Genomic DNA, 20,190 nt, shown 5'->3' with positions numbered 1-20,190 from the left:
CCCAACCCCACTCTACCCCACCCCAACTCATTTTTGTAGAGATGAGTGTTAGAGTGTAGTAGACTTCAGAAAAGTGATCAGTGTCACAACACCTAAAGGAAAGATAATCACAATCCCTGCCTGTGTAGAACATGGATAGCCCAAGGAAAGCAGAATAGCTGTGGGTGTATCAAATCTGTTCTAGGATGTTAAGGCAGCGCTAGCTGGCCTGTACATTCAGGTAATCTAATCAGTATCCCAGCCAAATTTTTATGGAAATTGACAAAACCTAATGTATAATCACTATGGAAATGCCAAGGACCTAGAATAGTCAGAACCGCTTTGAAGGAAAGAAGGGTTTGTTTTAGGTTGTGGCTTCAGAGATTTCAATCCACAGCTCATTGTTTTTGGCCTGTGGTGAGGTAGAATGTTATGGTAGAGAGTTAGTAGGGTAACAAAGCAGGCCACCTTGTGGGGGATGGGAGGGAAGTGAGATAGATGTACCGGTGAGATGCAGTTTCAAAGGATACTCTCCGCTGATCTGTGTCCTCCAAACGGCACAGGTGCACAGTACCATCCCATCCCAAAAGGGAGGTAAGACAGTAGCAAAAGGACAGACATTAAATCCTGCAGCCTCTTTCTGGCATGGGTGTGTGCTTTTATGATATGAGATCAGAGGTGGGCAACACTGTTCCTTCAGAATGCTACCTTCAAGGCCCCTCTTTTGAGCTGGCTGCCCCTAACTGCCTGCTCCTTTCTTTGGCAGAGGTTTCATCTTCTAGTCATCTTTTATTTCCTGGGGTCTCCATTACATTATCTTTTTTTTTTTTTTTTTTTTTTTTTTTTTTTTTTTTTTTTCACAGCTTCACCTAACAGCCTTTTAGGGGCTGTCCATGTGGACTCCAACACTGTCACACATTTAGTGGCCTCCTAGGCCGTTTTCAGTAATCTTGGTAGTGGCCTTTATGATCCCATAACTCTTACTGCATACCTACAAAACCAATATCATGATAGCAAAGTGTCTACCAGCTTGACTGTTAGTTAGAACCCCCAGAATCAAAATGTTGAGATTTCTGATGTCTGAATTGGGGAAACATTTTCTAAGGAACCACCATGGTTCACTTTTCTCACGGGAAAATTGTTCACATACATACACATGTTTATACCCTCGAAGTGGGTGGGGTCTAACAATTTCTGAGGTGCCTCTGAGGCAACTTTCCTGTTGCTCTGGCATTTTTTCTGTCTCTTCAGCAGCCATAATTTGTAAGACTTTAACTTTATGCAGCCACTTTTCGTCCAAACCACAAGCTTTTTGCCCCCAATTCTTACTATAAACCTAGCTAAAAGCAGGTAGCAATAACCATGCAATAGTCTTCATATTGGATTACTTGCATATTTTTAAATTTATTTAACTTATTTATTTTATGTGCATTGGTTTGAAGGTGTCAGATCTGGAACTGGAGTTATAGACAGTTGTGAGCTAAATCCTAGTCCTCTGGAAGAGCAGCCAGTGCTCTTAACTACTGAGTCATCTCTCCAACCCCTGGAATTTTTCTCTACCAGTTTAGTTTATAACCTTAAAACAAGCCTTCCACAAAGTCCCAGGGCATAGACAAAATGTAGACAGTTTCTCTTTGATAAAATAACATGAGTTGTCTTTAGTCCAGTTCCCAGAGAGCTGGTGTATCCATCTGAAATCACATGGATATAATCTTTCCTGGCCATATTTCTGTGTCATCCTGGTCTTCTGGCCTCCTACCCACAGCTGCACAGCAATCTTGGTTTATATTCTAGGCTTTCTCTAGCCTACCTCTTTATTTTCTTTGATTTTAATTTTGTATGTATGAATGCTTTGCCTGCACGTATGTTTGTGTACTGTATGCTTGCACTGCTTACAGATGCCAAAAGGCGGTGTTGAATTCCCTGGCACCGGAGTTACAAACAGATGGTTATGAACTAAGAATCATACTCCTAACCACTGAGCCATCTCCCTAATCCCTAGCCTACTTCTTCAGACTCTTCTAAATTTCTTGATAAACTAATTTCAAAGTGTTACTTACTTATGATAGAATAGTCTTTAATTATCAACTTAACGAACTCTAGATTTGGCTTAGAAGTAAATTCTCAAAGAGGAATTGTCTGTGGACATGCCTGTGGTGATTGTATTGATTAAGTTGAGTTGTAAAGACCTGCCCATTATAAATGGCTCCATTCCCTAGGGTTGAGTCCTAGGTTATGCGACAGTAGAGAGTGAACTGAGTACAAGATGTGACAAGTTGCCCCAGGTTCCTGCCAGCTTAACTTCCCTGCAATGATGGACTCTAATCTGAAACTGTGAGCCAGATAATAAAAGAAGCTAAAACATCCACCTTCTTTGTTGGCTGCAACTTGTCCTGTGACAGAGCATCTGAGAGGACAGCTTAAGGTGGGCTCAGTTGTTGACAGTGTTGGCTCAGTTCAGAGGTTTCAGTCGTAGCACTCAATTGTTGTGTGCCTCCCCACCTTGCATAGGAGGTATTTTATATTTAAACACTAAATAACACTTTTCCAAAACCTACTCTTTTAAAACAATAATAATTGTTTATTCACTGCATTTTGTGGGCCAGGAATCTGGGTGGCTTTAGTTGGGCTGGATTAACTGGGTTATAGGTGCTGTAGAATGATCTTTTCATATCTGGCAGTAAGTAGGTTGTTTGGTCTTCCGGGTCTCATTTAGAACATCTTATTTTTGTTTCACTTGGTCTCATTGTCACATTCCTCTACCTGATGGCATCAGGACTACAGAGAGATGGAAAAGATGTCTAGCCTCAGTAAGGAGGCACCTGTCAAATTCTCTGCTTTTCATTTGCTAATTTTTTAGTTATTCTTTGCCTTAAATGTAACTTTTTTATCTTTACTCCTTTATATTATCGATCAAGATTTGAATAACTATGATGCTGTTATTTATTTTGTTACCTTTTCTTTTGAGACAGGGTCTCACCATGTAGCCCTGGCTATCCTGGAACTCACTATGTAGATCAGGCTGATGTTGAGTTCCCAGAACTCCACCTGCCACTGCTTCCTGAGTATTGCCATTGAAAGCTTATTACTTTCTGACAGTACAGGTTGAATAACCCTTATCAAGAATTCAAGGGACCAGAAGAGTTGTAGATCTCAGAAGGTTTATGGGGCTTTGGAATATTTTCATAGATTTCACTGATTGAACATTCCAAATGCAAATTTTTGAGATCCTAAATGCTAATTCTGAAACTTTTGAGTCAGTGTCAATGACCAAATTTTAGATTTCATAAATGTTGGGGACAGGGATTCTCAAACGCTGCCAATTTAGAAAGAGTAAGGACAGACACTTCAATAAGTGTTGTCACTTTGCCTCATAGTTGACTGGCCATGCAAAGGCATATTTCTACCCTTTGCTGTGATTTGCAGTGTTCTAGTAGGCATCATCTGAACCCTTTCTCTTGGTCAGAAAATTCAACTGTCTCATGCTAGAAGCAATAGAACTCTTATACAGATAGTTGTACAAGCTTTTGGCTTTGTGATGTTTTTCTGCCCATCTGTGAGCATCTGAGGGTGTTTTTGTGAAGATGAAGGTTTCTGTCCTGCCTGGTTCAGCTGTCCTTTAACCCCAAATAAGCACACAGAGACATATTAATTATTAAACTGTTGGCCAGCGGGTAGGGCTTCTTACTTGCTAGCTCTCACTTAATTATTAACCCATTTCTATTAATCTGAGTATTTCCCCATGATCTTATCTTACCCAAGAAGGGTCCAGACCTGCTACTCCTTCCTCTGCTACATGGTGTCTTCACGCGGTCTCTCTCTGCCTCCCCTTTCCCAGCATTTTTCTTGTTTCCTACCTCCGACTATCTTCCTGCCTCTACTGGCCAAACAGTGTTTTATTCATCAATCAATAAGAGAAACATACAGAAGAACATCCATCCCCCCCCATCATCTCCTCTTTTCTGTCTAAATAAAAAGAAAGGTTTTAACTTTAACAGCAAAATTGCATATAACAAAAACAATTATCAAGCAAAAACTATAGTTAACAATATTTAGTTCATTAACTAATATTTGGCAAATTTTAAAGAAAATATTCTATCATCTATCCTGTCTTTGTAAGTCTAAAGTTTTATATGTAACTTATCTTTTATCGTCACTAAGGAAAACCATAATCATAACTGTCTTCAACTCCATCAAAGACCTCAGACGGATAATATATAAACTCTAGAATTGACAGAGACATCTCACTGCCTAGACAGTTGCTCAAAGTTTCTCTGTAATGTTGGAGCATCCATCTTCAGCCCATAGGTCACAGTGTGTCTGGTAGACATCTCAGTGAGCCAGAAATTTTTAAAGTGTCTGACGGTATTGGAAGTTTGTCAGTCTTTTTTTTTTTTTTTTTTTTTTTTTTTGTATCCTACAGAATGTCTGGCAGACTCTTCCATGAAGCAGGAACCCTGCAGGACTGTCCCATCTTGTTTTTTCAAGTTCAGCAGTCACTTTCCTGTGGGTCCTGCATGTCCAGTTTATACAGCATAAAGTCAAACAAAGATAAGAGCAGTTTCTTGCCCAAATAGCTAGTCTCGCCATGTCACAGGCAAACTCCATAACACGTTTCTTCAATGCCCAGCTTCCTCTCTGAAGTAATTGGTGTTGCCAGGAGCAGTTGTGTCTCACTATCAAGAAAACCCCTAATAAACCATTTTAAATACCATATTCTGAAGTTCTTTGAAAGGTTGAGTTCATTTCATTCATATGTATGTATGTATGTATGTATATATATATATATGTACATATATATGTATATATATCATAACTAACATAACTGTAAGTTTTTACTATTATAGGTGACTATAATCTATATTTAATTATACATTTTTTAAAGACCTGTATAAAAACAATACCTAAACAAGAGGAAAAAATACATATAACAGATTGACCTTAAATTTGTATCAATAAATCAAAATCCATACCAATACAAAGTATTCATTTCTATAACATATTCCCTTTTTTTTCCTTTAGAAAGAGATTGGCTGTGATAATTAACCATTTATAACCAACTCCATTTAAATGAGGAAAACATTTATAAACAGTATTTGGGAATTTGGGTGTTGTTCTCTTCAAACTGCTTCCTGCTGTTTGGGGGTGCTGATAATACCATGGGGATCCTGAGAAAACCCAGAAACCAAACCTAGCCAAATCATGTCTGTAGTAGTCTGAGACATGGTCTCAACTGTTTTGGGTGTTTTAGATCACCTGGGCCACTGTTTCATCAAACCATATTAGCCTGGAAGGAATCCACAGCTTTCCATCGTCTATGGAAACAAACAATCTCTTTTCCAAAGTAACATGTCCTTAGACTTAGATACATAAATTGGATTAATCCAGCAGCATTTATAATCAAATGTCTTTTAGCAGTTATTGCTCCTTCCTCAGCAATCAAACAATTCAAAGACAACACGATAACATACAGTATCCAGACTCTCTGTGTACTTTCCATGTTTATGTGGCTTTTATTATTATTATTATTATTATTATTATTATTTCTTTATTTTTATTTTTTGTTTTTTGAGACAGGGTTTCTCTGTGTGACTTTGGCTGCCCTTGAACTCACTCTCTTGACCAAGTTGGCCATGAAATCACAGAGATCTGATTGCTTTTGTCTCCTGGGTGCTGGGTGCCACCACACCCAGCTACTCTTATTTCTTTTCCTTCCTTCCTTCCTTCCTTCCTTCCTTCCTTCCTTCCTTCCTTCCTCCATTCCATCCTTGCTTTCTTTCCTTCCTTTCTTTCTTTCTAGGATTTTCTCTATCCTTTTTCCTTTCTCTCCCAAGCCTAGGTATATATTTAAACTCATTGTAAAACATTTAGAGGGTGTTTTTTGGTTTTGGTTTTTGTGGGTTTTTGGTTTTTTTTTTTTTTTTTTTTTCCCTGAATCTGTCTTTACTGCATATCTTTTTCTGGCCAAGGGTCTAGAGAGTCTGCTCACTTTCAGGGACCTCCTGAAACTATTTTGAGTTGTATGCCTTCTTGTTTAAAGAGTTTCCCTGTTGGATGGAATGTTTCAATCTTGGAGGAAACTGTAGGTGGAGTTTCTGTTCTGCCTGGTCCCATAGCTATTTAGACCCAAAATAAATACACAGAGGCTTATATTAATTATAAACTGTTTGGCCTGTGGCTCAGGATTCTTAGTGGCTAGTTCTCTTTTAATTATTAACCCATTTCTATTAATCTGTGTATCTCCATGCGGTTTTGGCTTATCAGAGAATCTTCCCGGTAGTTACATGCCATCTCTCTCCTCTCTGCCTTCCTCTTCCCAGCATTCTCCTAGTCCAGTAGGCCCACCTATACTTCCTGCCTGGCTATGGGCCAGTCAGCATTTATTCATATATTCACAGCATACAGAAGGACATCCCTATCAGGAAATCATAGCATAAGTGAGCCCTATAGAGCAGGGTTGAAGGTAGGCCCTGAAAGATTTTAGATTCAGACTCTGGGGTGCATAAGGAAATAATGATCAGAGGCACAGGGGCAAACCCCAAAGGAAAAGCCAAGGGTGTGCCACTGATGGTACTAGTAGCTGTCTTATGTATCTATCTGTGCCCAGGACAGAAAGTTTTGGTGAAATTCATACTCAGGTGTGCTTTCTACTTTTGTTTTGATCAGCATTGATCAAACTACTAACCAATGTCACCAAACCAACTCTGAGAAGTAAGTGCAGCTTTCTAAATCCTCATTCTTTTGAGCCTGTACATGTTGCTACATGGCATTGTTAAGGGGTGTGGGTTGCAGAAAAGTAGCAAATGCCCTCTGTGTTATGGCTCTTAAGAGGACCCCTCTCCCCCCAAGTACAAAGCCCCACTTAATTTTATTCTGTCTGCTTTCTAGAAGTTCAGGGATCTATAAAGTCTACTTACAGCCCTTTGCCTTCTCTCTGAGTGTCTCTCCCTGCTCCCACCCTTTTGTTGTTTGGTTGGTTGGGTTTGGTTGTCCTGGTACTCGGAGATTGACCTACCTCTGCCTCCTGAATGCTGTGGTTAAAGGTGTCACTAATACCTGGCTTCTTCTGTTATCTTAAATATAATATCACCTGAGCATTTAATCGCCTGAAATTAATTCACCAGCTTTCAAGTTGGTTTAATTGATGATGCTTTAAGTTTGTCAGTCATAGTTTAGTATTATGATCTCAGTATCATTTTCAAGTTTTCATATCAGTCCTCCATCTATGCTCACCACTGACTAGACCACCAGGTCAGAATCTCAGATTATTAGTGATGTAAGGAGCTAACTGACAAGTATCATGTGACCAATCTTGAAGACTGCTCCGTTATACCATGTAGTGAAGTTGGAGTAACATAGAATTCCGTGATTTAAGGGGATATTTTGGGTAAGATTTTTTATTGCAGACACCTGCCCCTGCCTCCCCACCTTAGGATAGAACCCAGGGTCTTTTGCATGCTAGGCAACTGCTTATCCCTGAGACCTACCCCCAGTCCTTTTCTGTTATTTATTAGCTTCAGAGTGGACAATTAAAATGTATACCATAGGCTTCAAGATGTTGCCAGGCAAATGTAAGATGTTAAGAGCCTCTCTAATCTTCCTTCAGGGCTGACAAAGGAGGTGTTACAATTTAATGATAAGAAACACTGTGGAAGAGTGTGTAGAGTGTATCTTTTAACAATACTAGTTCAAGTGTGGGAAGTTGCTCATGGTGTTTCAGTTTGTACTATGGTAGTATTTCACTTCTGACTTCACCTTTGCCTTCAGAGTGCTTTGCACCAGACTGTTGCTACTAATTTCTCTAGTATAATACTTTATGTAGAGTATATGTAAATACTGGGATTTACAAGCATGCTCCATCATACAAGCTGTTTTAATTATATTGAAGTGGCTGGCTTTTTTTTTTTTTTTTTTTTTTTTTTTAAAGACATGGGTTTCTCTGTGTAGCCTCACTCTGTACTGTAGACCAGGCTGCCCTCGTACTTACAAGATCTGCCTGCCTCTGCTTCCCAAGTGCTGGGATTAAAGGTGTGAGCCACTGCCTGGCTGAATTGATTTATTTTTTATTTTCATTCATAATTCATAGAGAATCAGTGCTGGCAAGCTAGTATTTTGTATGGTCCTTGCAGTCTGTTTGATTGATTTAGGGTACATGTTGTACCTGGAAAACCATCTCTAGATGTGTTGGTGCAATTTGAACCTTAAAGAACAGTTTCTCCTGAGCTCTCTTGCACATAACTTTATTGGCCATAGAAGGCTGTGCTGAAGATGTGTGGAAGCAGCTGTATGAGCAGTCCCTAACCCTCCCTCCCTAATCCTGTGAAGGCACATCCTGATGTTAGTGGCTCTGCCTTAGCAGATTAGGAGGTCATTACACTGAAACAAACTTAAAGTTGTCATTTTGGATTTTTGAATATTTCTCCCAATGGAGGATTTCTTAAGAGGAATAGTTTTACCTGGTGTGTCTCTCCAAGCCATTGTGTTTCTTTTCTTTTCTTTGTGCATTTTGTGTTATTTTCCTAGGACTACTTAGCTGTTTTGATTGTAGATGAAAGCCAACTCCAGCTTGCTGTGGCTGTCAACTAACCTCACACCTGTCTGTATTTGTTACTGCTTTTAATATCAGTTACAGAAATATGTGTGCACATGTGTGTGCAAACAATGGCAGGGTGGGTGAAGTGGCTCCCTATAAGGAAGAAAGCAACTGCTTATCTGTAGCAACCTCTCCACCCCCACCTCTTTACAGGCAGCAGCAGTTAATCCCTCCAAGTTTGACTGGAACAGCTGAGAGTACGCCCTGCATATTTGCAAGCCTCCAGTGGATTCATATTGCTCAGAGTTGGGGCCACCCTCCTCTTTTTCTAGCTGATCCTGCCAGCTGTCTTAGCTCCTGTTAAAGCAGGAGGGGGTTGTGTGTTAAATGATACAGAAACATACAGTATCATGAAAGGGACCATTTACTGCATATCAGTGTGACTCTTTTCAGCCAGTTCTTCCATGGCTGGGCTTTATGTTGCTAATCCTACACCTGTCTCTGCCTGAGAGTGAGAAGGAAGGGAGGAAGAGGTGTGTGTGTGTGTGTGTGTGTGTGTGTGTGTGTGTGTGTGTGTGTGTGTGTGTGTGTGTGTTTGTGGAATGAGCATTCCCGCCCAAGGGAGGGCTAGAGATAATACAGTCCCACTTGCCTCCCATGTCCTAGGTGAGGAATACTTTTTTGGCTCCAGATACCTTGTGCTTCTGCCCTTGTTTGTCACTTTAAGGAGCCAGAGGTCTCTTCCCGCTGGCTGTCATCTTCTGCCTCTTGGCTTTCTGGTGGAGTTGTCAGCTAAAATCCAATCCCTAGTGCTGTCTTTAGTGTGTTCAGCTAACTCAATTGGATTGGTTTGCTTCTCTTTGAACATCTCTTCTGTATACTGCTGAATCCTATTAGTCAGAACCAAACTCCAACTTCACCAGCTGAGCCAGCACAACTTTCTGTGTAGACTGAAAAGTAGGACAAGGATTTTTTTTTCTCCCTTTTTTTGAGGGTACTTCTAGTTCCATTGGACAGGACACATCAAACAAAACAAAACAGGGTGATCCAGATCTGGAGTCTCTTTCCCTCTGCTATGTATGGTGTATATTGCATGGATTATCAGTATCCCCTTGTCCAGGTAAGCAGCATTATGACTTGTTTTCCAGACACTATTTGATTGTTGTGAAAGTTTTATGACAAAAGAATACAGGCTTTCCGTCATTTGTCTCAGTGCCATTTGGGATAGATTTCTGAAGATTTTTTTTTTTTTTAATTCGCTATAGCAAGAGATTTTATTGTAATAGTGATAACTGGACAGGAGTGGTTGGCTTTTCCTTTTTAGAAATTCCAGAGTGTCAGATTGGGGGGGAAAGAATGGGTTGGGCAGTATAGATGTAATATTTATAGTGCCACCACTTTAGGCTCGTTGGAGGCAATTTAGAGGCACAGGTGTCCCTCTCTAAGTGCTAATATATTTTTCAGAGAAGTAATATATAATCAAGGCCATGCCTAGACTATTTTAATGTGGTTTTAGCCTAACATTTTCAATTGTTTTTTGGTAGAATTAATGAAATTTTCATTGTTAATTTGTGGAAACCCAGAACCAGAAACGGTTAAGCCATTATAAAGCATATTACATTGTGTAAATGCCTTTCAGTTGGTAGCAGTATAGAGAGAGTAAATAAAGAAGAGTTCTGGCTTCTGGCTCCTGCTGTGGTAATTGTTCTACTTACCACAGCTGGAATAACTTCATTTTTATTGATTGTTTAAATTCTGAATTACAGCTGTTTCATGATCCTTAATTACTGTCCTTTCAGATGACATTTCTAATAGCCAGCACCTAGTTTCAGGTTGAACAGAGATATACAGAATTAAAAAAGATGGCCAGGATCTTAACCCCACCTACCTCCATCCCCTCAAGATCTTAAGTTTAGGGCCTGGTGAGCAAACTCCCTTTCAAGGCCCTAGTCCTAGAACCTTGTGGAGGTTGTATTCTGATTCTCTTTAACAGTGTCCTGACATGTTGATGTTGGTGTTTTGTGGGAAGTACATAGCCATTTCCATGATTTTTGATTTTTCAGATAAAATGCAAGTATACATCACATTTGTCATGATGAGGTTTGTAGCATTTATGGATTTTATTTATCTGTGAGCTATTTACTGTACTGATACAACAGGGTATTGGTTTTTCTCCCTGCTTAAGACTGGACATGTCATGAGACTAGACTAGAAGCAAATCTTCTTAAAAGTAAACACTGGACCTCAATGAGATGCAGCTGTGAACAGCTTCCAGTTACCAAAAGCATAAAATCTCTTTGTGGAAAAAGTTCTCTTAAGACTATAATACAACTGGATAAAAGCTTTGGCAGTGAAACTTTGATTCATTCTTGATTAGCTGAGTTGATGTTCTAAATCTTTTTATTCACTTAGACTTATTATTGGTAAACATGGGGTATTTTAAACTGTACTTCCCTGGCCTTGCTCTGTTAGTAAGATAGCTCAGAAATACAGGGAATGAGATGTTAAAACTAAAACTGTTTTCTTCATTCTGCCACACCAGTAAATTAGTGAGGTTGGGGGAAAAAAAGTTTTACATGGGAGGATTAAAAGTTATTTTATGAACATATTTATTAATTTTTTGATGGAACAGTTTTTAGTGCATTGATAGACGGTTGTTTGCTACACTTTTGGTGGGAGGTGGTCTGAGACAGGGTTTCTCTGTGTAACTGTCCTGGCTATCCCGGAACTCACTTTGTTACCAGGCTGACCTCAAATTCACAGAGATCCACCTGCCTTTGCATCCTGAGTGTTGGAATTAAAGTCACACACCACCACTCCCCAGCTTGCGGCACACTCTTACACTGACTATAAAATGGTTTTTTCTAAGCTTATATTATTATACCCATTGCATAATACTTGGAGTTGTGTACCGATGCATACAATGAACACACTTGAGGACATTACGGAATAGTATTTTTTAATAAGAGTAATATCTGTTTTTAATTGAGCATTTCTAAAATTGCTAATGTTGAGATAATGAAGCAAAGTGAGTTCTTTCCAACAGAGGGCAACAAAGTATTTCACATACTTGATCTTAATATTAATAAAATAATGACTGCCCAAGAGCGTGCCGTTGAAATTTATTATTTTATTACTTATAATTCCTGTAGAATCCAGTCAGTTTAAAAACACAGGTAGATTTAAAAAGATAGAGGCTTGTTAGAGAAGGATTTAAGAGACTCTGAGTTTCCTTGCCCAGAAAAAAAGATAAGAGAAGTTATACCTAAAGTAATTCTCCTAGCCGAGCTGTGGTGGCACACACCTTTAGTCCTAGCACTTGGGAGTCAAGAGCTGTTACACAGAGACACCTTGTCTCAAAACACTTCCCCAGATTCTTTCTCCTTTGTTTATTTATTTTATTGTGCTGTATATAAAACTTACTTTGTAGACTGGCTTGAACCTCAAGATCAACATGTCTCTCCCTCCCTAGAGCTGGAATTAACCAGGCCAGGCCCTGAAATTCTTGTAGGTGTTCCTAACTGCTTAAACACCTACCGCCTCTGACCAGTATGGATATAAAACATGATTTCTACCCTCTGGCTGCTCACAGTGTAGTCAGAATTATGCAGAGGCTTCTTATTATGTCCATGATAGGTGCCAAGGTAGTGTTCACACAGATGTGGGATGACTAACTGGGATATGGAAAGCAGAGAAGCAGGAAATGTTTTCAGGGGTGAGGATTTCTGTAAGTAAGCCTTGGAGAATGGATCCACAAATAGAAGCCTATTTTCAAGGGTTGGAATAGAAACAACATTGAACTAACTAGTTGTTCCGTGTGGCAGTATGTGACAGGACTAGAGGGTCAGAGCTGTGATTCTGACAGGTCTGCTAGACACACAGGTGATGCTTTCAGTCCTGCTGAAAGAGTTGGGAGTTTTCCAGGAAAAATGATCTCATTAGCCCAAAAGGAAGGAACAGAGGGAGGGAGGGAGGGACATAAGGAGGAGGAAGGGCAGTAATAAACCCAACCAATAAAATAAGAAAATTTCAAAAATATAAAATATGAGGAAAGGAAATTGAAGGAGATACTACAAGATGGAAGTACATCCCGTGTTCATGGATCAGCAGAATTAATGCAGTAAAATTATTGTATTACCCAAAGTAGCCAATAAAGTTACTTCAAAATTTACTGACATTCTTGGGGGGAACCCTAAAATTCATGTGGAAGCACAAAGAGCCTCAGGTAGCCAAAGCAATTCTTATCAAAAAGTAATGCTGGAGATAGCACTATACCAACTAAACATTATACTGAAGATCTATAGTCAGTATAGCTCTGGCACAAAAAGACCTCTGCACTGAATAGAGGATCTAGAAATAAAGCCTCACATTTGTAGCAACCTGTTTCCTCACAGACACCAAAACACACATTGCAAATAGTGTTGGGTAAACCAGATATCTACAGGTAGAGAACAGAAATGAAATCTTTCTCTCACCTGGCACAAAAGTCCATTCAAAATAGCCAAAAGGCTTTAGTACAAGATTTAGAACTTTGAAACTACTAGAAAAGACTATAGGGAAATCATTTCAGAATACAGGCACAGCCATGGACTTTCTGAGTGGAACTCTGGTAACCAAGAATGAATGGGAAAAGCAGATGAATAGGAGTGGATTAGGAGGGACAGTCAGAGTGAAGAGAACTGCAGAGTGGGAGCCCTTTCCAACTCTTCATCTGGCAAGGGATTGATACCAGACTACATGAACAACTCAAAAACTAAGTCCCAAAATAACAAACCTTACGAATAAGTAAATGGGCTAATGAGTGAAGTAGACAGTTGTCAAAAAAAGTACTTGTAGATAATAACTATACAAGAAAGTGTTCAACAGCCTCGGCCATCAAGGAAATGTAAGCCAAATACCCAGATTTTTAGCTGGGTGGTGCCACTTATAATTGTGTACAATTAACAGTTAACAAAACCAAAGAGGTTCTCTTTCCCCCCCCCCCATAGAGAAATAGCAGATATTTGTGTTTAGAAAGATTACTGGCAGCAGTAAGATGCTTGGGGGATAAACCAGAGACACCAGCAGAGGAACAGCTACAGAGGAAAGTCTGTAAGCATAGGCATGGGCAGGCAGAAAAAACAGGACTTTCTCTAACTTAATGCAGCTTTGAGTAAGGAGGAGCCCTCCACTGTGGGTTTGAGCTTGACCCCAACTTTTACAGCTTGCTAGCCTGACTGCCTATGGGCAAGGTGTTTCCCCTAACCTAGCTGAGTAAAATCTACAAAGGAGATTTCACTCCCTCACCATGTCCTGAGGATATAGTGAGCTAATACACTGTTCAGAAGCCATCTGAGAGTAAGGTCTTCAGAATCAATAGCTGTCACCAATAAGACAGGCATGCTAATCACATGAAAAGATCCGTTGCTGTTTTCCTCAGAGTTAGGGAATGCCTGGTATAAGCACAGCAGGCACTCACTCGGCTGTCCTGTAAATCAATGGTTCCATTTTGGATATAAAGGCTGGTTTTTGTTTTGTTTTTTAAACGTGTGTCTGAGTGTATGTGTGTATTGAGGGGTATGGATACACATGTGTATGTGTCACAGAACATGAATGAAGGTCATAGACAACTTGCAAAGGCCTGTTCTCTTTGAACTTAGGTCAGGCTTGGTAGCTAATGCTCTTTCATTCTGAGACATCCTATCAGTCCCAGTTTGGTACTTTAAAGAAGTACAGAGGTGACTGTTTTGAATGGTTGGATACTCTGCTCTGAAATTAGAAAAAGATGTGGGTAAGATTCAGAAAGAAAGAGTCCTCAAGGTTGATGAGCATTGTTAACTGAAGGCAATGGAATGAGCTCCAACAACCTAGACAGGTATTGTCAGTGCCAGCTCCTTGAGGTTTGGATTCTTTCTGAAAATCTGAAATAGGCTCTTCTCTGCACAGAAAAGCACAGAAGGAGACATTACAACTGGGGTGCTGGTGTAAGGAGCTGTGCACTTTGGGAGGATAAGCTCCTAGTTACACTGAAAGGAGATTGAGGCATCTCATGCAATATCAGCATTCAGAGAGTGCAGAAGAAGGAAGTGAATGGGGAACAAGAAAAGTAAAAATGACTGGTATATTCTCTCTCCCTCTCCCTCTCCCCCCCCCACACACACACACTTTGAGATGGGTAAACAGCTGAGGGAGCTTCATTGTCTGGAATGCTGCCAAGGGACAGCTGTAGTCTGAGGTCCAGCAACAACAGCACCCAGGCTCCTGTGTGGCTGTGGCTGGTGGGGTGGCAGTAGATGAAGCAACATTTGAAGCTAAGGGTGAGTTTCCCAAAGATAGGAATCCAAATGCCACAGAAATGTCAGAAACGATGTGGAATGTCCATTGAATTTGGTCATCACCTGGAGATCTCAGTGACTCACTGAGATGAATTTCAGATGAGCAGCATAGAAGAAAGGAAGCACAGGTTCTGAAGACTGAAATGCCAAGAAAATGATAAAAAATTGAGACACAAGGTACACTTCTCTGTATGTATTTATTCAGCAAATATTTCGAGTACCTCCCATGTCCAGGCATACCTCTGAAAGCCAGAGGCTACTCCATCAGGGTAGACATAATCTTCTTTAGCTGACTGTGGTACTCTGTTCAGATGCCCACCTTCCCATCCTTCTAACCCTGCCTATCTTTCCATTCCAAGACAGAGACAAAAACAGACTGTCAAATGAGCTTTTCCTTGGTACACTCAGCCATCAGGGACTTCAGCTGTTTTGCTGGGACAGATTCAGGCTATTCAATTGTTCTTCTATCTCTTGGGCACCAAAGAGCAAATTGTCCTTAATGTCAACCTTTAAAGTCAGGAACACACTTCAAAATACCACTGCCCACCCAGTACTCATGGTGATCCTGTATTCAAGACTTCATAAAAATCATTTCTGAGGATTTTATTTTTAGCTTACACTATCCCTTTGTGATAATGAACTTGTAAGGCTATTATTTGTAGTTTAAAATATTAATCCTATGTATAAAAATGCAGTTTAAGTTTCAGGGCTCATGGAAATATTTATCCTGTCCAACACTTTTGTTTATGGGAGCCTTTCATTTCCCCTTTCACTTAAAAAAAAAAAAAAAAAAAAAAAGCCCCCTTATCTTTATAGTAGGGAACTGAAGTCGCATCCAAGTAGATTTTCTGGTGCTTGTGGCTTTTTGTCAAGGGTAGTATAATGGCCTGCTGGATTCAAAGGCAAAGCTGAAAATACATTTATTTCTTAAATACAACTTTTTTCTTAAAGTGCATTGTCACATTCTGCTTTTGCCTACCCTTTCTTTCTTTGCCTATTAAAGTTTTTGATATCCTTTGCCCAAGAGCCCAGAATTTTCACCACTTTAGCATGTTCATAAAGGTGTTAATTTTGTGGTATACTCCTCTCCCATTTCTTGTTTGCTTAACATAGTACTTGAAGACCCCATCCTTAAAAAAAGAAAAAAGTGTGTGTGTGTGTGTGTGCGCGCGCGCGCACACGTGCACGCATGTGTGAGTGCCAGGTCACCTGGAGCTGCCCAGGATAGGTGCTGGGAACTGAACTCAGGTCCTCTGCAAGCAAGGTGCACACTCTTAACCACTGGGCCATCTCTCTACCCCAAGATTATTTTTTTTGCACATATTTCTTCATATCTGTAAAATATCAGAACAGTTTCTGCCTATTACACAATCAATACACTACCCTGACTGAGGTCTTCAGATTTTGTTAATGGTTCCTGCATTCTTTTTGGAATTGTTAAAATAATTGGCAATTGAGAGAACATGATAGTGGTGTGTTGGCAAAATGCCAACCAACAGTATTACATGTTTCATTTTAAAAGCCTGGTTCTGCATCATGCCAGACAGTCCTGGTGGAGACAGCAAAAACCTCCACTGTTGTGTTAACTGACTTAGAGTTTTGAGTATTTATTTTTAAAATAAGGAGCTAATTTTGCAGTTGACGTCTACATTTCAGTGAATATAGTATAACTAAAATATGTAATCTATAGAACAGGATCTTGTCAGAATCCAGTTAAAGATCTGTTTTATGAGACATTTGGCAAAAGTCCCAAGTTTATCAAATATTCACATAATTTGAGTCTTTATATAGAGATGATGAAATTTACCTTCAGAGATCACTAGTAAAGGACAGAATGAGATGAGCGCTCCTGCCCAGTTCATCAACAGGAGGCCTTTTTATTTTGAGTTTTAAATGTGAGGACCTAAAAGAAGCATTTGTGTGGAGTAAACATTCTCCTAAGCCACTGTATTCTCGGAGCTCTGTAGTAACTGTTACTGTTTGCAGTGATGACACATGTGCCAGTGTGGATATATAGGCTATAGGCTGAAACACAGTAAGGAGAGCAAGAAAGGCATTTCTCATTAACCTGAACTTTGTGAAGTTAGGGAGCTTCCCTGCTCAGATGTGCACACCTTGAGATTTATGATGACACCTTTTTCAGAATCTCCAGGGTTTTTAGAAGAGAGAAAAATAGGCATGGAACTGACCTCCCTTCTCTCCTAGTCCTGTGCCCTCATTACATCGCCTCTGGCTTCTAGCACCATTCTGTGTTGCTGCCCTTGAAAAGGCTTCTAGCACCATTCTGTGTTGCTGTCCTTGAAAACTTTTCACTCCACACCTTTTATCTATAAATGTCCATCAATGAAAAAAAAACTTTAATTTTTTTATTATGGTCATAATCTCTTAAATCTGTATTAACTGTAATAAGTTGTAATAAGTGTTTTTAGAGCAATATAATTAATACCACCATCACAACCTTATAATATGCTAGCACATGGCACCTACTCCCTTCACTCTCCCCCCCCCCCTTTCGCCCTATGTGCTTGAGCGCATACACACACTCAGCATACACACTCACGCCTGCGCACAGTAAAGCACAGGCCAAACTGCCGTTCTCCAGCAGGCCTGCTTCTGGAGTTGGGAGCTGTCAGCCTGCTTGGGGGGGGGGGGGAGGAGGAAGAGGTGGGGCTCTACTCTGATTAATTACCTTAGGCATTCAGGGGTGGGGCTTCCTTCAGCCATCTGCCTGAGATATGGGAGGGAGCTGGAGAAAGAAGGAGGGGGAGAGACTGCCAGAGAGGAAGAGAAAAGAAAGGAAGAAACACTAGAAAGAGAAAGGCAGGAAAACGAATAAAGGGAATCCAGTCACCCGCCCTTCACCAGCTAGCTGGGGACGGGGTGGCAGAGAGCCACGGAGGTGTGCCCCACTACGGCGGCTTTCAACTGGTTATCATCTGCTTCTTCTGGTTTATGGAGAAAAAGAAAATGGTAACTCAGGTAAGACTTGTGCGTCCTCCACACATTTCTGTCTCAGGCATCTGCGAAAAGTCTTGGGGTGGAGTGTAGCCAGACAAGTTTTAATGAGGGTCTTCTTTAAAAGGCAGATTTATTGTTATCAGCTGAAGTGTTGGTCCTTGGAGCATGTGTACTATTATCGGTGCCCTTCTCTCCCCCTCCCTCGGCTCCATTGCTGATCCCAGTTTCCTGTAGTGTGCAGCTGTAGCTCAGGAAAGAGCCTGTGGGGATTTGTCTACCTCTTTGTCTTGGTTCTGAGAAGAGGGAGGGAGAGAGACTGCAGAGGTAGGAAGAGATTCTTGTGGACTGCCAGAAAAAGGGGAGAGGGAGTGACTTCCTTTTAAGAATTGCAGAAGAATTTGTGTTACTGGGAAAGCTGATTCACTGGGGTTCCTCGGGCTTGGCTTTAAAATTGCAGTTTGCTCTCTTCTTTCTAAACAGATTATCAAAAATGAAGGCTAGGAAAGAATGTTTCGTGTCTGTGTCGCTTTGTCGTTGGTAAAGGATGTTTTCCAAAGGAACACGAAGCATCTTGGTGTAGCAGAGGCAGGTACTGCTTTCCCTGACAGGATAAATCTGTACATAAGTGACAATTGCCCGCTTTAAAAGACATTTGAAGGAGATGGAGTAGGAAATGGAAGATCTCCATCTCTCTCTCCTCTCCCCACCCCCCTCTCTCTGCCTCTCTGGTTGTGTCAAGCAGTGTCTACTCTGCATTTTAGCAAGTCATTCCCGACAAATGGAAAGGTGATTATTGTCCATTCCTGGCAGGGATATATTTCTGGTTATTACTCTACTGTATGCTCCTTTACCCCCCTTTTCTTTATGTGTGGCTTGGGAGAAAGTGGTGAGGCTGTGCCTTATCAGAGGACATCATTTCCATGATATGACTTTCAGACCCTTTAGTCTTAGACTTGGGATCAGTTTGCCCCAGGCTTCCCTCACTGGACAGTGCTTTCCTTTTAAGGAGGTTGCCCCTTTTTTGTATTCTCTCCCCTCTGCCTCTCAGAGTCACCACCGGAGGGCGAGAGACAGCAAGCTATCCATAGAGGCATCGCCTTTGGTGCTGGAGCCTTGTTTAGTTAAATGTTATATAATGCCCTGCAGTGCTGTTTGGAAGGAGGGGAACCTGTAGAGATGAATCCACCCTGACCCAGAGAAGAGGAAAATTTCAAAAGATAAATCCTTCCAAGGACAATTTTCTCCAAGTTTAAGTTGGGGGAGTTGTCAAGAAATTCTGTCTTTGGAAAGTGGAGAAACTCTTGAATTTTTCTTTTAAATACTTCTTACTTCTTCCTAAAATCTAATTAATGCTTTTAAAATGTCACTTTATTTTGTCAAAATCTCCATAGAAAGAAAACCCATGCCTTGATTTCTCTCTGAAGCCTGTGAGATGCTACTCTCTTCACCTGAATCCACACCAAGTCTCCAGTGTGGAGCTGTTAGAGGGCAGCCACCTTCAGTGCTGTGGAAGGCTTTTAACGATAAGGTTCTGCAGTTCTCACATACATTGTAAAATCAGTGTAGGAGTCTTCTAAACAGAAACTGCTAGAATCCGACTTCTGTGGCCTCCTAGAGCATTGCCTCTTGGTTTTAGAAACGTTGAAATGTGTGTGACAAGTTAGAATATGCATACATGTTTGTATTTCCTTCATATTGTGCTCCTAATCATCAGATATATGGAAAGTGTAATTATAGATGCAAGGCTGAAGAAACACATAGAACCTGAGAAGAGGCTTTTTTTTTTAGTGGTTAAGGATTCTAATAGATAAATTTAATCTTTGTTTTCTCAGATGTACCAAATGCTGAGGGAAAGAAAACACATTTTCTTAATGTTGAATTCATACAACTGAAAAGACAGTAGGATCTGTGGGATTCAGGAATGTGTGACATTTGTTTCAGTGTCTACAACCATCTACCTGAAAGTCGTGGAGATGGCTATCTAGAAGACAAAGTCAAAGGAAATAATGAGTGGGATCAAATCTTTGCTCTATCCTATGGTTTTTTGTTGTTGTTTGGTTTGAGGGATTTTTTTGTTTTTGTTTTTTGGTCTATATGTTTTGAGCCTATCAGCAAATCCAAACACTTAATAATGCCCTTTCACCTAAGAGTTTTCAGTACTAGTCAGGTGTGCCTGTCAGAGTTAAAATGGCTTGTTGCCATAATCAGTGTCCTGGCTAGGATGTGAAAATTGATACAATGTTTGGTCACTTCACATGTGGGCTCACTGTGTCTTTGCCTCAGACTTACCTCCCTGTCCCTCATCCCCATCACTGAGTGGGAGAAGGCAATTTCGTCACTTCTTACTCAGTTCCTGTGTGCAAACCCTGTGCTTTGTTATCACATAAACTCTAGTTTTGTGTGGCC

General features: G+C 40.5%; 2 protein-coding genes across 28 annotated transcripts in view; both read left to right on the top strand.

The window, feature by feature from the left end:
* The window catches only part of Mb (myoglobin), a 205,153-nt gene that overhangs the window by 51,458 nt on the left and 133,505 nt on the right, over nt 1-20,190 (top strand). The window lies entirely within an intron of this gene.
* The window catches only part of Rbfox2 (RNA binding fox-1 homolog 2), a 246,182-nt gene that overhangs the window by 152,356 nt on the left and 73,636 nt on the right, over nt 1-20,190 (top strand). Inside the window, exon 1 of one of the 26 annotated variants that reach the window (XM_051189281.1) lies at nt 9,591-9,632. The exons of 23 other annotated variants lie outside the window; for them this stretch is intronic. In XM_051189281.1, coding sequence (XP_051045238.1) covers nt 9,606-9,632 — 27 coding nt within the window. In that variant the 5' untranslated portion in view covers nt 9,591-9,605. Of the gene's footprint in view, nt 1-9,590; nt 9,633-17,519; nt 17,806-18,083; nt 18,109-20,190 lie in introns of those variants that run through there. 2 more of the 26 variants (XM_051189282.1, XM_051189287.1) reach the window with 2 other exon arrangements.

Source organism: Phodopus roborovskii, unplaced genomic scaffold (genome assembly GCF_943737965.1).
Source record: "Phodopus roborovskii unplaced genomic scaffold, PHOROB, whole genome shotgun sequence".
NCBI lineage: Eukaryota > Metazoa > Chordata > Mammalia > Rodentia > Cricetidae > Phodopus > Phodopus roborovskii.
This window is presented reverse-complemented; position numbering and strand designations above follow the sequence as displayed.